The 15,319-nt window shown below is 39.5% G+C and overlaps 2 protein-coding genes across 3 annotated transcripts in view; both read right to left on the bottom strand.

The window, feature by feature from the left end:
* tmem267 (transmembrane protein 267) lies at positions 1-2,491 on the bottom strand. The gene is made up of 3 exons (XM_046375845.1): positions 2,375-2,491; positions 879-1,338; positions 1-375 (listed from the first exon to the last, which is right to left on the bottom strand). Exons 2-3 carry the CDS (start codon positions 1,278-1,280, stop codon positions 40-42), a joined length of 738 nt encoding a protein of 245 aa, XP_046231801.1. The 5' UTR covers positions 1,281-1,338; positions 2,375-2,491; the 3' UTR covers positions 1-39.
* A 4,383-nt stretch (positions 2,492-6,874) lies between these two features.
* The window catches only part of cntfr (ciliary neurotrophic factor receptor), a 200,473-nt gene continuing 192,028 nt past the window's right edge, over positions 6,875-15,319 (bottom strand). For both annotated transcript variants that reach the window (XM_046376133.1, XM_046376132.1), the window contains 2 exons: positions 9,617-9,743; positions 6,875-8,517 (listed from right to left, as the gene is read on the bottom strand). In XM_046376133.1, the coding sequence (XP_046232089.1) occupies position 8,517; positions 9,617-9,743 (128 nt within the window). In that variant the 3' untranslated portion in view covers positions 6,875-8,516. The remainder of the gene's footprint in view (positions 8,518-9,616; positions 9,744-15,319) is intronic.

Genomic DNA, 15,319 nt, shown 5'->3' with positions numbered 1-15,319 from the left:
CCAGATCAGCATTAGATGTAGTTGGCAGGTCAGCGGCGTCTAAACGTCGATGGCCACGCCGTGTTTTGTGGAGATAACATCCCTGGTGCCCGTCAGATACATGAGCACTGAACACAGATGAGGAAGCGTGGCCGTGGTGCTGACGTACAGCCAGTAGGGGAGCGGCGCCGTGTTGCCGAATGGACACACCCACAGGCCGTGTCGCACAGCATCCCGGACGTGGTGCGTCGCCATGGAAATGAAAAGCATCCACGGCAAGGAGCACCAAGCATCTTTCAGGCGTCCGATCCACATGAGGAAGCGAAGGGAGAGGCAGAAGACGGGGATGAGAGAAGAACAGTGTAGAGGGGGACGCTGGGGGAGTGAGACAGCAGCCTGAAAGGAAAGAGGGAAATCGCACTAAGTATTTTTCAGCAGAATATCTTTCCACAATTTACAAATTAATTCTTCAAGCGCTTTGCTGTAGGAGTTCTGCAGGATTTCGGTGGGTTCTATTGGGTTTCTGCAGCTCAACAGACAATGAACAATTTCCCATGTAATCACTTATATATTCAAGCCTATTATCCCTTCACAGGATTGCTAGTTATACAACTCCATTTTCTTCCAAATATCAATTCTGTACTCGTACATCAAAGTTTTCTGCCAAGCTGAGAAAAAGCATAATACTGCTGCACCATAAAACTTATCATCTTCACTTTGGTCACAGTTTCTTTGATGTGTAACATTTATTATTTATTCATCTCTGATTGTAAAGATGCACTTGAAGATCTGCATCAGAATGTCATAATGGTTTTCAACTTTTTCATTTTTATTTTTAATTTGCTTCCAGACTTACAAAATATGTTAAGAAAAGGGTTCTGTAAGAATGCAGGTCTTACCTTGAGTGACAGGGATCCAGCCATATAGAAGTGGTCAAGGTCTATGATTGATGCTAGAAGACCAGCCAGCAGCACTTCATACAGATCACTCTTTTTCCTTAGTCCAATAACAACTGCCCACGACCACAGCCCTACCAATCCATGCGTGGCATTGTCCAAGGCAGCACGCATCCACAGGTGGTTCTGGATGACAGAGAGCTGGAGAGCGTGGTCAGCCACCACACAGAACATGCCGAGTCCTGCGGACGCCAGCAGAGAAGCGGAGCTGAATGTCTGTAGGAGGGCCTGAGCTTTCTCCGCCTCCACAGCCAGGCTGAGGGGTACAGGGACGCCTTCTCGCCCGAGGCCCAATAAAGGGGACGAGGAAGGGGAAGAGTCGAGCTTGGAGTAGAATCCTTGCATATTGACAGATGACCGTGTGGGGCTAATCACCAGTACAGGTCATCAAGAGTCAAGGAGACTAGAGAAAGAAGGAGAGGAATTAATGAGGTGGAAAAAAGAGGGCAGACGTGATCTAACATTCGGTTTCAAGAAACAACATGAAGGGCAAGTGAAAGGGAGGTAATAAGTAAAAAAGTAGGTAATAAGGTAGTGTGTGCATTACAAACAAGTAGTTTGGTCACAAAACATCAGATGTACAGCAAACCACATCAGTATTTAAGAAGTGAAAGAAGACTTTAACAACAACCGCCTCAAGTTGAAGCACCTGATTGAGTAGCTATGAGGAAAATCACAAATCCTGCAAGGACAACTGAACAGCAAAACCAGCTCACAGCTATCCTGATCTGCATCATTTCTGAACATTTCACTGTTCATTTTACTTGGAAAACACAGCGTGATCATTTCAGATACCACGGTTAATGAAGTTTTTTGAAACCAAGGGGAATATATAAATAGGTCTGTCTCTAGTGTAATAGAGTAAAAATGTAGGACAGACTCAGCTGGCAGTAACTATTATACCTAAATTTATCTTATTTATTTTTTATCTTACCTTTTAACGTTTCAAAAGTCTCTGTGTTTAAAGAATTTCCCCTCGAGGCTAAATAAAGGAATTCTGATTCTGATAACAATCCTGTATAGCTCTTAATGACATTTTAATTAGCTAGCTGTTTATTTTGTCATCTGCTCACAGCTCCCGCTCATCTGGTATACGGCACCAAGGCTCACTATGGTTAACGTCATATTTATTAGACTGACACAGGCACATTAACGTTAGACCCTTTTAAAAGACAGACGTGTCAAACGATATTATACTACCAAGCTACAGCAACATCATAAACGATGACTAGCTAGCTAGGGAGCTTACAGTGACAGTGAAAGATGCTGCTTTGTGTAGGCGGACAGCGGCTGTCACGATTAGCTCTGCTAAAAGTACAGCGAATCCAATAACACAACAGACTTCGCTTGCAGTTAAAGTGCGTAAATCGTGCAGCAGCTAAGTCATATGTTCTCAGATAATTTTAGAACGACAGGTTGATAAATATCAAGATACTCACCCCATTTCCCTGTATTTGTTATCCATTCAGGTTTGCCACTTCTTCTGTTTTGGTTTGTGGTAGTATTGATCGTCAGCGGCGCTTTGCTGCCACCAACAGGTCATGGGTGGAAGAGCCAGATATCTCGACTATAGGATTAAACATTATGAACAAATATTACTGAACATTACTAGGTTTGTAATTCAAGATTAATGTCTTGAATTGTGGAATTTTTAAATGAAGTCTGAGTTGATATCCATATGAGAGGTTAATTCAAGTGTCTCAAGCCTCGAGCTAAACGTGATATTGGAAGTATTTTAGAGTGGATGCATGGAATAGACTATTAAAAAAAAAAAAAAAAAAAGAGAGAAGTGCGACTTTGAAGAAAAAATAAAGAATGCCTTCATGGAAAAAGGATTACAAAACATTCCTCTCCAAAATATTTATCTTAAAGTTTAAAGTGTCTTTTAGAAGAAATGAAATAATGAGATAAATTTTGAAAGAGAAACACAAATGCGGTGAATACAGACCTTTAAAGCTCATAGTAACTGTATGATGTGCAGTATTTTTGTATTTGAGAACTTATATTTGTGTTAGCAACAGCAGAGAGTCACGCATTTAAGCAAAACGTGGACAGGCTGCAGTTTTTGCGATTACCACTAGAGGGTAAAAGAAACCACAGTATGAGAACAACTGATTTAGCACTAAACACTGCACATACTGTAACCAAATAACACACTGAATATTGTGAAGTTGCTAACACTGTCTGAACGATTTTTTTTAGGATGTCTAAAATTTGCAATTTTAGGATATGACAGGCAGAATAATCCTACTATTGAACCCTGACTAGCAGATAATTTTGTGTCCCATATTTCATATTAAGCAAACATGCTGAGTGGAGGATTTTCAAATAGGTGTGTCAGTTCAAATGATGAAACTCACTGTGCAAGAAATTCAAATTTCACCACTGATACAAAATCCAATTAATAATGCCTCTATTAAAAATCCAAGATCATATCAATAAAGACAAGCTTAATTGTTGTAATGGGATTGTCTTTAATGATCCTGGTTCTCTACATCAGAGAATCATTCAGAATTTCAAATTCAATCTGTGGTTTGCTTTTCTTCATATTTTGTGATCTCATGCAAGCTTGAGAAAGACCATCCATCCATCCATTTTCTATACCGCTTATCCGTCAGGGTCGCGGGGGAGCTGGAGCCTATCCCAGCTGACTACGGGCGAGAGGCAGGGTACACCCTGGACTGGTCGCCAGTCAATCGCAGGGCCAACACACAAAGACAAACAACCACACACTCACACACTCACACCTAGGGGCAATTTAGAGTAGCCAATTAACCTAATGTGCATGTTTTTGGTGTTGTGGGAGGAAGATGGAGAACCCGGAGAAGCTTGAGAAAGACCATTTAAACAAATAGATATATTTTATTTTCAAAATGAAAATCAAGACAGGTGAGGTCACTCACTGTTACTCACTGCAGACATTGCACTGGACAAAAATCTTTGAAAGCAATTTTCTAAAAGTAATAAGAGTGAATGGCAGCATGACCTCCTATTTTACAGCACTGACTTATGATTCCAGTACTTTACAGATGTCAGTCTCAACAAATGATTGTTGGTACAGTCCTGTGACTGATTGATTTGAGAGCTACAAAATCGCTACATCTTTCTTTTTCTTTTGTCTGTTCTTTCAAGTCACATTTTGTGTTGCTAGACAAGTGCTAGTTTTTAAACATATGACACTTTCTTTCTATTCAACATGTATCAGGTCGGAGTAAAAGACGAGAATCACATTCTGAGTTTGCCTCTCATATGCTTAAACACGTAACTGATGAGTAAGAAATGGTTACTCATGCATTGTGCAAAAGGCTGAATAATTAGTCTGTCCATCACAGTGGTGGACTGAGTGGGATATGTGGTTGAATTATTCAGCACCATGGAGAGAGGCACCTTGAAGGAGATTGACTTTGCTGCCCTCCGGTGGTCAAATTCGGGAGATTTTTGTTTCATTTTTGGTGCAAAAGCGATTAAACCAGATCATTTAAAGGAATATTTTGAAATGTGCCCATTTAACTTCATGAAAGAAGCTGCCTCCTTGGAGTCTAACAGTGTTGCAAGTTGGTTTGAGCTTTCATTCATTATGTTGATACACCTGCACCTTTACAATTTAACACAGCCAAGAAAAGCAGTGTGGCCACATGCTTTGCTGCTTACACTATTTAGTTTTTGGGTAAACTTTCCATGATATGTTTATAAAATTGCTGAGGTCTGACTTAGTTGTTTGTTGTATTGGATTGCATTATATTTAAGTGTGTTTTCCAAACATTGTTTCCTCTTTATGTTTATAAAAAGGTATAAAAGCAGAAACCCTGTTCAGTATAATGCAGTCCTATTCGACACCATTGCAAACTACAACCTCAGTAATACATACTCAAATTAATAACTCTGACAGTGTCATTTAATCGTAAGATTCTTACTGTCTTTATAAAGGCAGACGTTTTAGCTTATTTATTGTGTTGGACTGCATTAGATTTTAGAGGTGTACCTACTAAAGTGGCCACGAAGTGTATGTAAAAATTCAAACGGAGAATATTGCAGGAATCAGAACACTTATTATTGGGGAAAAAAAGAATTATGTATGAACAGATTCTGTGAAAATCAAACATCTCATTGCTGCTTAAAAATCAAAAAGTGTACCTTATGAACCACATCCAAACTGTGTGGAAAAATGAATTTGTGAAAGTTAACATAATGTGTGAGAAACAGAAAGAGACAGCAGTTGTTCAACAGAGAGTCAGAAGTCATGAAGCAAAGACAGAGAGGCGGCAAGTCGGGTGTTCAAAGAAGTGAGAGCCAGAAGCTGGAGCAAAAGTAACGAGGAAGGAGAGATCGTGTCATTCATCCAGTTATCAGTGAAAGGTCAAACTAGTCATTAGAGCAGAACAAGGCTGTTGGAACTGACAGGCGCTGGATGAAGTATCTGCGCACACATACACTCTCCTCTGTACTTGAGGTTAATGTGGATCACATCACTGCTGCAGACATAGTGAGCACGGGTGAACATTTCAATTGCCATTTAATTAAATCTGAATTGAAATGAGATGAAAGGTTCGATAAAGCTATTTATTAACTTTAAGAAGAAGAAGAAAACAGGATTTAGTCTGACCAAAACAACACAAAGAACAACTAGGACAAAACCAGACTTGTCCACACTAGTCTCAAGTTGCCCTGTCATTGCAAATATTAACTGGGCTCTTATCGACATCTCCATTAAAAAGAAAGGACAGATCAGTATGACCAAGGATAGAAGGGTGGAAGGAAAGAATAATGAATGAAACACACACACATGCACAGAGGACTCCAGCTGACAGCTGTTAGATGGTGTATTGATTTGTCCTCGCTCTCCAGATCGGCCTGCCAGAACTTGTCAGAATATTGAAAGAAAGAGAGCTTGAGAGAGGGAAGAGAGGCAGTGAGACAAATGAAAGCAAGAGACTGAAAGCTAAAGGTCAAAGAGGGAATTCTGACCAACCATATCTCCTTTGTTCATAGTTCCTTACTGAATGACTGGGGCTGAAAGTTGTCTGAGACGTGTTCACAGGAAACACTTTCCTGTTGGTTGTTCCTCAAGTATGTGTGTGGTTAAAGGATCATCCTGGCAACAACTTGAATTTTATTTTCAGAGATCTGGCTGTCATTTCCATCAGGCATAATGGCATTGAACAAGAACAATTAGCAGTTAGATGGTCATACAGGTGTTAAACAAAACCCACTTTGACCAAACTTGTTTGGTTGAGACAAAAATTATCACTAGAAACAGTAGAAAAAGATCATTATATTTCCAAGAGGTTTGGCATTAGAGAGAATGATTTAAGTCCTGACTTTATGTCTTTCTTTAATGATGCACTTTGCAAACAACATGTAAGTCAGACTAGTCAGGAAACATGAGCAGTCGGATGATTCAGCTGTCTACTTTTCAAGTCATGTCATCTTTAGCCATGCTAGTGCCATGACTCTAAGGGTCATACGGTTGGTCAGCCTGTCTACCACTTTGGTCCGGGCTGAAATAACTCACCAACAACTGGTTAGAATGCCAAGGATTTTGTGCAGACATTCATTGTCTCTGTTGGTGTAACAGTCAGATGTCCCAGTATTTTTGTCCATATTGTGTAGCTACTTTTAGCTATTCTGCTAAAAAAATAAATAAATAAATAAATAAATAAAAAAGGAATTGTAAATATAACTCATGCCAAATTCAGAAAAAAAAAACATTCTCTGCAGGGTCACAGGTATTGTGTTTGAAATGAAGCGCTGTTTGTTTATAACAGAAGGTAGGAATTGTGAGGAATGTGTCATCACTGTTATTACGCTGCATACTTACTGCACCTGTGTCTTATTGCCCCTCCACAGACACCTACGCAGAGCAGGAAGGAGACACGGATTTAGTGCTCTCAGTATTTCAGACCGAAAGGCAAAATGAGTATGAGGCCAGTGTGTCATCATTCATTGTGAAATGGTCACATTTAATGGTTGAAACCTGTCATTGTATATACATCTATAAAAAAGACCCCAGGTACAGGTTACGACATTCTACTGCTAATACATACATTATTATTATTATTAAATAATAAACTTTTTGTTCAATGTTAAAGTTACATATCATAGTTTACAAAATAGGATCAAGGAGAATTAAGCAATTATGAATGTCTGGAAAAAAAAAAAACTAAAATCCTATATGTGTGTTTTTATTATTTGTCCATAAAAAAAATACAATAAAACACATCAATATTCCTTTGAGTAACATAATATTAACTGGTGATATTGGCTATTGAAATGTAAACTGCAAAAAGACACTTTTTAAAATGTTTTTAAAGGCGTCAGAAAGCAAACTGTCTTGTGTTATCGTATTTTACAGCACAGAGCAGAATGGAGAACCAACATAGTTTGTGTCAATGTTTCAATGACCAACTTTGTTGTCGTCAATACAAAGCTGAACCAAAACAAACAGGTGGGAAAAGAATTCTTCAGTCTCAGATCCAATTTTATTTATTTATTCATTATGATCATCATCATTATTATCATCATTATTATTGTTATTGTTATTTTTTTACAATCCCAGTCCTCTTTACCAGTTGCTGAAAGCAGAGTGTAAAGCTAATTGTCTAAATAAGCCAGACTATCTTTACTGAATTCTTCAAAGTGTTAGTCCTCATATCGAAAAACAACTCACTTCGTCTGTTTGATTCAAAGCTGACGGATTCAGAGTCTGATTGGGTATTTTTGTGGATTCTTTGTTAAATGGTAGGTTTACACGCACAGGAGCTGCAGGGTTTCTCAGGTCTGTCCCAAGTTTCATTCGTTTGAGTCAGTTGGATGTCGTGCGCACGCACACACACACACACACACACACACACACACACACACGCACACACACACACAGATCTTTTTGGGGTTTTAAACCCACGACGAAGGCAGAAACGGGCTTCAGGAAGCTCAGTGAATTGTTTGGGAGCCATATTTGTCAGGGGTTGGAGTTGAGTCTTTGGCATGATGATTTAGCTGTATGGGGACTGCCACGGTAACGGCACACACAAACACACACAGGAATGCTCTTGATGTGTGGGTGTTTGTATGCTCAGTACTGTGGTTTCAGAAGAAAGTGGAAATTAACTATCAACTGATCAATAAAAAAAAAAAGCGATGAGGCTAATATTTTGTCATTTGAGGAGTTGAGATTTCTTGCTGTGAAGAGGAGATTCCCAAACCAAACGTTGTCTGCCAAACAAAGTCTGCTGTGGCCTTTCGAAGCCACCGGGGGGAACCATAAGACTGTTTATGCTCATATCACTGCTGCTGTTGTGGTTGTTGCTGCTCCCGTCGCTGTTGTTGTTGTTGTTGACAATGATGAGGAGGATGTTGCTTTCAAAAGTTCCTCTGAAGAATTTCCTTGTCACCATTAATCAAAAATGCTGAATCGCATTATCATCGTCTGATTTCACGTCTAGGTAATCTTGGTGAGTAACTGTGTGATGGACAGAAATGATCAATGCACTGTATCCTTGAAACATGTGCAAAATAGAAAAAAGAACAGCCGCCTCTCCCTCCTCTTCATCTTCAAATGCCTTCAGAAATAAGACATTTACATCTGGAGATGGAAACAGAAGCACAAATTAGGCACCTCAAACTGCTTTTTCTCAGTATATCAGAAGTAAAAGTACTGTTCTGTTATTAGACTGTAAGGTGGAGCCAGTTTTAACTTCTTTATACACAGTTAGCTGTAGTTTTTACATAGGGATGGGATCAGGCCCTCTCAAAGAGTCCCAACATAAATCTGGGGGCCATGAAGAAAAAGAAGAAACATTTAGCTGCATAAGTTTTTATTAATTTTTAGGAATATTGGATGGCTTGATCTTATCATTAAATTTAACTGCATGAGACATTTAGCAATTCAAAGCAAATATTGCTTTGCTAGAACCGCTGGTTTAACCTTGTAGCATGCATTGTACTTTCTAAGCATATCATATTGTTCTGACATCTATCTTCTGATGTGAGTGAGTGTGTAATATTTACATCTTAGAATTTGAAATGCTCTGTATGATAAATGCAAATCTGCTGAGATAATACTGTGTGTAAAGAGCACATGTCAGATTTCTAGTTGGACTTCCTGTAGTAACGTGTATGGAAAGGAAACTGTCCTGAATGTGTTCGGATCATTTCATCCTCCAGGTGTTGAAATGAAGCAGCAGGTGTTCAGTTAGAAATTCTTAATGTCATTTGGTTAAAGTGTTCTGATAGAGACACTGTTTCTCATTGTTTTCTGGACCAGGCTGCTAAAACTATTTCCTATTTGCAGTCCTTTATAGTCTACTTTGTAGTGATCTGTAACATTTAGCATTTCAGCACTCATTGTTCAACATCTACATCTTCGACAGGGCACGTACCATTACAACATGATTTATGTGTAAAACTGTAAGATTAATGAAATGGGACAGCTCTGGATTGAATTTTTATCTCAATCCCTTCAGGGGTTCTACAGAGAAAATATGAAGAAAAACCCCCTGCTGGGTCATAAAACTAACTCACCCAATAGTTGTTACTCTTGTTCTATTAAACATGCTCTTGACATCAATAGACACGCATTGAATTGTCAATATGTGACTGAATGACTGAGTTTGTAATCAATTCAAAGATGAGGGGTTGTAGACCTATTAGAGAAGCTGTGTGTGAGTGTGTGTTTTGCTTACCACATGAACAGCGGCAGCATTCCTAACAGCAAAGGGGAGAAAAATGTGAGAAGCCTGGCAGCTCTGCCCACTGGAGGTTCAGCCTTTTGTGGTGCATTGGAGGACGGTATGGGGGAGGTCTTAGTCTCTGGAAAAACAAACAGAAAACACAATAACATTACTGAGCTTATGTCTAATTTGCTCCAACTACTCCATTACTCAGAATTTACAGATACAGTGCTACTGTTGTTTTATTCCCAAGGGCAAAAACATCCAAAACACTGTTCTGATGAATGGACACTGAAAAGTACTCATAATACTGGGAAGGACCAGACAGAAAGGAAAATACAGTGCAGAGTGAAATCAATTCTAATCAGCAAGCACAATCAATATGGAACTTGTCAAGGCAGTTATGAAGTGAACCGGACAAAAGAAATCTCATTCATGCTGAAGCCGCGGGGGAAAACGGAGAGAGAGGAAGACAGAGACGCAGCAAAAAAGACAGATAAAATAGGAAGACGGAAATATGAGAAAGGGCAAGGGAGGACGAGGAAAAAACCCAGAGGTACAGGAGACAGTGAATGGAGCAGTAGCTGGATATATAAAGTAAAAAAAAAAAAGAAAAAAAGAAAAAGCGAATGTGCATTGCGGCAGTTAATACACTGCTGATACAAGACGGTCCAATACTCACTTTGAAAATCTACCAATTTACACACGCATAATATGCTGTATATTTTGATGTTACAGCACATTGCCCGAGCTGAAGACCAAATCGAGTTCCATTCAAGTCAGAAAATTGAGGATTTAAAACTTTTATTTAATTTTTTTTTTTTTTAAAGTGAGTTAAGGAGAAAATGGTTGAGGCCACGGACGTGGATTAACCACAGAAGACCTAAAGCGTGGTGCTAAAATCTGCTCCTGGATATCAATGGAGTGTTACAGGTAGACAGAAGAAGAAAGTGCTTGTACATGGTCTACAGTTAAAGTTGAAAATTACTATTTGCCCAAGTTCTTGTAAGCACCACTGTTTGGATTTACATTGCTTGACAAATAAAAATATTACAGTTTAATGTTTTATAAAATGGGTCTTTTGCTACAGCTGCAGGCGGCACTGTAGATTTAAACTCCTGCATCACTGTTTGCAGCTCAGGCTTGAACCCAGAGCATTTTTCTTTTAAACTGGAGAAAGAATATGATTTCCCTCTCCTTCCAATTAATGACTGTACTCTAGTGCTGTGTTGGGAGTAGGGAGATATTAGAAGGAAGCAGCCAGGTGTGAAATAACCAGAGAGAGAGAGAAAGAGAGAGAGAGAGAGAACTCAATGAGAGAACTAGGCCGCATTTAACATGCAATACTTCCTGCCTGCAGCAAAACATTTTGCTTTGGAGTGGTGGAGAAAATAAAAATTATGCAGAAATAATGTGACGGTGACAAGGAGAGACAGTTATGGGGTGTACATTGATGTAACAAGCTAGTCGGGGACAGTTGAAGAGAGGGAGACAAGACAATGGTTTGAGGAGGAGAGAGGACTGATAAACACAAGCAGGGAAGGAAAAAAAAACAGATGACAGAGGAGTGAAGGAACAGAGCAGGCAGGCAGAGAAGTGAGGGGCTAAAATAAAGAGGAAAAAAAAAAGATGGAGGGGTAAAGAATGCAGTCCAGGGAGGGAAGTTAATAAGATCAAATCTGCTGAGTGACTTCAACTCTGATGGTGCTGCCTGTTTGCGCTGATACTGCTGTCTGAGGCATGAGGATATTCCACTGTAAAAGATGGCAGTGAGAAAATCACGAAAGCAGCATCTGTGATCATCCATACTGCAGGTTCATTGTGAATTAGTGAACAATGAGAGCACTTGATCACATTTTCTCCACTAAAGGGGCTCCTGCCTCAGAAGGGCACTTCATCATGTGAAATTGCTGACTCACAGAACATGGGGACACCAGAGTTGGAGTGGGGGTGGAGGTGTGTGTGTGTGTGTGTCTCATCCTTATCTAGGATTATGCTACAATGACACTGAACAAGACATTTTCTTCTAAAACCCTGACACCTGCAGTAACAGCTCCCGTTTTAATGCTCATAATGAATAGTGGTCTCCCTAGAATCGGAGGCAGCGTGCAGCAAAAGAGAACCTTAAGGCACTGCAGCTTTTGCTTCAACATGTAGCTGTGGTGATTTCTGATCTCTGCATGCAGATAAACACATGCTCTTGTTCTATGATACGCCTTGAAACAGACACTAAGCTTTTATAAATAGTTGTAGACATGAAGGATATGAGGAGTGATATCTAGTTTTGCCTGTTCGGTGCTAGACAGTGTCCAGTTTCTGTCTCACAGAGTGGGCGAGGCAGAAACTTATATCTTAGATGGCTGCAACTTTTTAAAGCCTCAACTGACCTGCATTTACTTTCTGGAATGTAGTCGCTAAGCGATGGTTCCAATCACTGAAGATAGGATTTCTAAATGTCATCTGTCTCTCGCTGTGATATCCTTTTAAAGTGAAATAAGGCTGTCGATGCCAGGAAACAGAACAGACACTTAACTGTAACTAGCTACTCTTTCAGTTCATTTGCTATCACTGCTACATGAACAGAGAAAATGAGACAAACAAATAAAAAAATAAAAAAAGAGGACAAGGATCTGTGGCACAAACAAGACGGGAGAAAGACAGAGAGGAAACGGGGAAAGTGTGTTTAGACTCTGAGCTACATGATCAATAAGTCACAGGAAGTCTGTTCATTTCCTATTCAGCTGAGCAACCAGGAAATATTGGTCAGTCTGAAGAAGTTAACAAGCTGGTCAGCTGAAAAAGAGTTGGCTGGTCTTTTTGAGGACAGGAAATCAGATATTTTTCTTGTTACCCCACTGAGCTGATTCTGCTTCACATACAGCCGTTGACAAGTGCAAATTCACTGAGTAATTGATTGTTGTTGGGGTTTTTTCTTTTTCAATTTTCTGCAAAGTAAATGCAAATAAGTGTATGTTTCCAGAAAATTCCTTACCTGCGAAAATATTCAATACATGACATGATTATATGATTAATTATAAATCTGATATATCTTGGCAATTCATTAATTTCTGTTTGAATGAATTTGTCCCTGTGGTGTTTTTATAAGCTGTTGTCATGACAGAGAGGCATGTGACATACAACAAGGGTCCCTGACATGAATGAACTGGTTAAGTACACCCTTGACGCCACTGCTCTGTTTTCTCCTGGACGTCCAAGTGGAAGCATGTGACTGTTGCTGTGAGAACCTTACATAGAAATACCATAGAAATTAAACACATGTAGAAACAGTGTATCCATGAATTGAAATGACATGAAGTCACTTTAATTATACTAGCAAAGCGGTTGTAGCTGCACGCACAGTCCACACATGCAGTCAGTCATCCAGTGAGCAACATCTGTAAAGAAGGAGGCAGAAGGCCCAAAAAGAGATGTGTACAAATGGGTGAGGTGACAAAAGGCAAGAGAAAGAGTGATCAATAGAGAGAGAAGTGAGAGGAAATGGCAAAGGAAAAGACTAAAAAGGAGAAAGAGAGACATAGAAGCAAAGGAGAGAACGGACGGGGAGAGAATGAAGGGAAGCAGAGAAGCCGCAGCTGGATCTGAAAGAGACATGAGGAGAATCCCAATAACCTCCTGTTCTTTCCTTGAGAACAAGAATAATAAGCTGTGTACTGTTTGTGTGTGTGTGTGTTTGTGCAAGCGCGCGCTGCAATCAGAGGGGAGGTACAGTGTGTGGCACAGTTTGTATGTGTGTGTAAGGGAGTGTTAAAGTAGGATGCGTCTTCTGTGTGTTTCTGGGCATGCGAGAGCTCAGTCAACGTACACAGTGATGATCTGTGTGCAGTGCTGCTTGTCACCAACAGGAGTCACTGTTGGACTGTAAAATGGTTGACAAATGTCAGTGGGTGGACAGAGAGAAAGACAGGTAAGCAGAGAGAATTGGATTTCGAATTGGGCTCATGTGGTCAGTAAGTCAGTTTTAGGGTGGTCCATTTCTTTAACCTGCTAGATAATTCTCAAAACCCTAATGCTTAATGTTGCACTGTTGATAAATAATCAGTTTAATGAAATGACTTTATATTCAAGACCAAGACCAAAATGCTTTCCCAAGGAATGGTATACAAGTGTACAATATTTATTAATGCTTTAACCGTATTTAAAAACATATTTCACACTTTGATAGAGACCTTATACTGATAAATACACATTCTCACAAAAACATACGAAGGAGGTGGAAATAGTTTGTTTTCCAGCACTGATCAGTGTAAACCACTTTCAGAGCGAGTACAGCACAGTACTCTCCACTGACCAGAGGGTCAGACAAGCTTGAAATGTTGTCTTCAGGGCACTTTATTTGTCTAGTCCAAAAGTCTTCAGTTTGTAAATTCTGCTCATTTGGAATATTAATGCAATAAATAGACATTTTAGAAAATAAACCAGCAGCCTCTTGGCTTAGCTTAGTATAAAGACTGGAAACAGCTAGCCTGGTTCTATTTGAAGGGAGAACAATCCTCCAGTATGGTCCTGTTTTCAGCCAAGAAATATGAGATTAATCAGATTAAATATATGGCAAGAAAGTGACTAAGTGTATTTCCCAACTGGACAGACGGTAAGACAGATTTTAATAATAAGTAAGGGGATTTAAATGGAAATGACATCCCTACTGACATACTGGCTGTGTGGTCTCATTTTCTTTTTTCTATATATTTTGTTCAGGCTATTTCATTTTTCGTTTCATTTCAATCCATTGTGCAACAGGACAGCAGACCTCTTTGGATGACTGTGCACCAGAGTGTTACTTTGTCCACGTCCACATACCGTCTGACTGTGGTGCACTGCGAGAATGAAAAGCAAATAATGGTGGACTGTCTCTGTCTTGATGTTACGGTGTTACAGGTTTACCAGGCAGAATTTGTGGCTTGCTGTTTGTAAACACATTGTAAACCCATTCAAAGGGGCAGTAAGTGAGAAAGAAAGTTGATAGTTAATTTACCTGAGTTTACCCAGAAACGTCCTGAACACAGCAGAAATACAGGAATGAAAACAGGCAGAGAGCACATACTTCATGTTGGTCATAAGTGATGATTAAAAGGATTTTTTTACTTTAACCTAGGAAAATCCTGCTTATTTTTACAGCTTCTTTTTCCTAAATGCTACCGCTAGATGAGATTTAAACTCCCAGCATATTGTTTTTTCCATTAGGGGCCTCTCAATAAAAGCCAAACAAAATGTATAGGTGGCATGGGATCATGAGAGATGCTGTCTTCATCGTTAAACAACAAGCTGCTGATGGTCCATCTGACATCACTCAGACATAAATGTTCATGGATGAAATTATGTTTTAACGTTTTTCTTCATGTTTGTTTGCCAGCTTCCTTCCATTGGCAAAATATATAAAACAAAGGTCTGTTCATTTTTAGACATTTCAATGTGGAAATGTTACTGTATCTTTAAAAAAGAAGTCTAATTTTTGCCAAACTCCAGTGGTTGTCATGATAATGTAGAAGTGTGCTTTGGGCGCGCTCCGTACGCTGTGACATCATTATAGGATGTATACACACCTCATATCACAAGAAGAGATGACAAAGACTTGTACCTTGTAAGCACACACAGAAAGCTTTTATATTCAGAACTTAGCTGTCAAGTATTTCTTGCAATTTCAATATCACAATGAAGTTTTGACCAGCCTAGACAAACACTCCCTACATTTGCAAG

Source organism: Scatophagus argus, chromosome 20 (genome assembly GCF_020382885.2).
Source record: "Scatophagus argus isolate fScaArg1 chromosome 20, fScaArg1.pri, whole genome shotgun sequence".
Classification (NCBI taxonomy): Eukaryota; Metazoa; Chordata; class Actinopteri; family Scatophagidae; genus Scatophagus; species Scatophagus argus.
This window is presented reverse-complemented; position numbering and strand designations above follow the sequence as displayed.

Coding starts and splice junctions, on each gene's coding strand:
- tmem267 (XM_046375845.1), bottom strand. CDS start 1,280: ATGCAAGGATTCTACTCCAAGCTCGACTCTTCCCCTTCCTCGTCCCCT. Junction 376..878: donor CTGGATCCCTGTCACTCAAG/GTAAGACCTGCA, acceptor CTTTCCTTTCAG/GCTGCTGTCTCACTCCCCCA.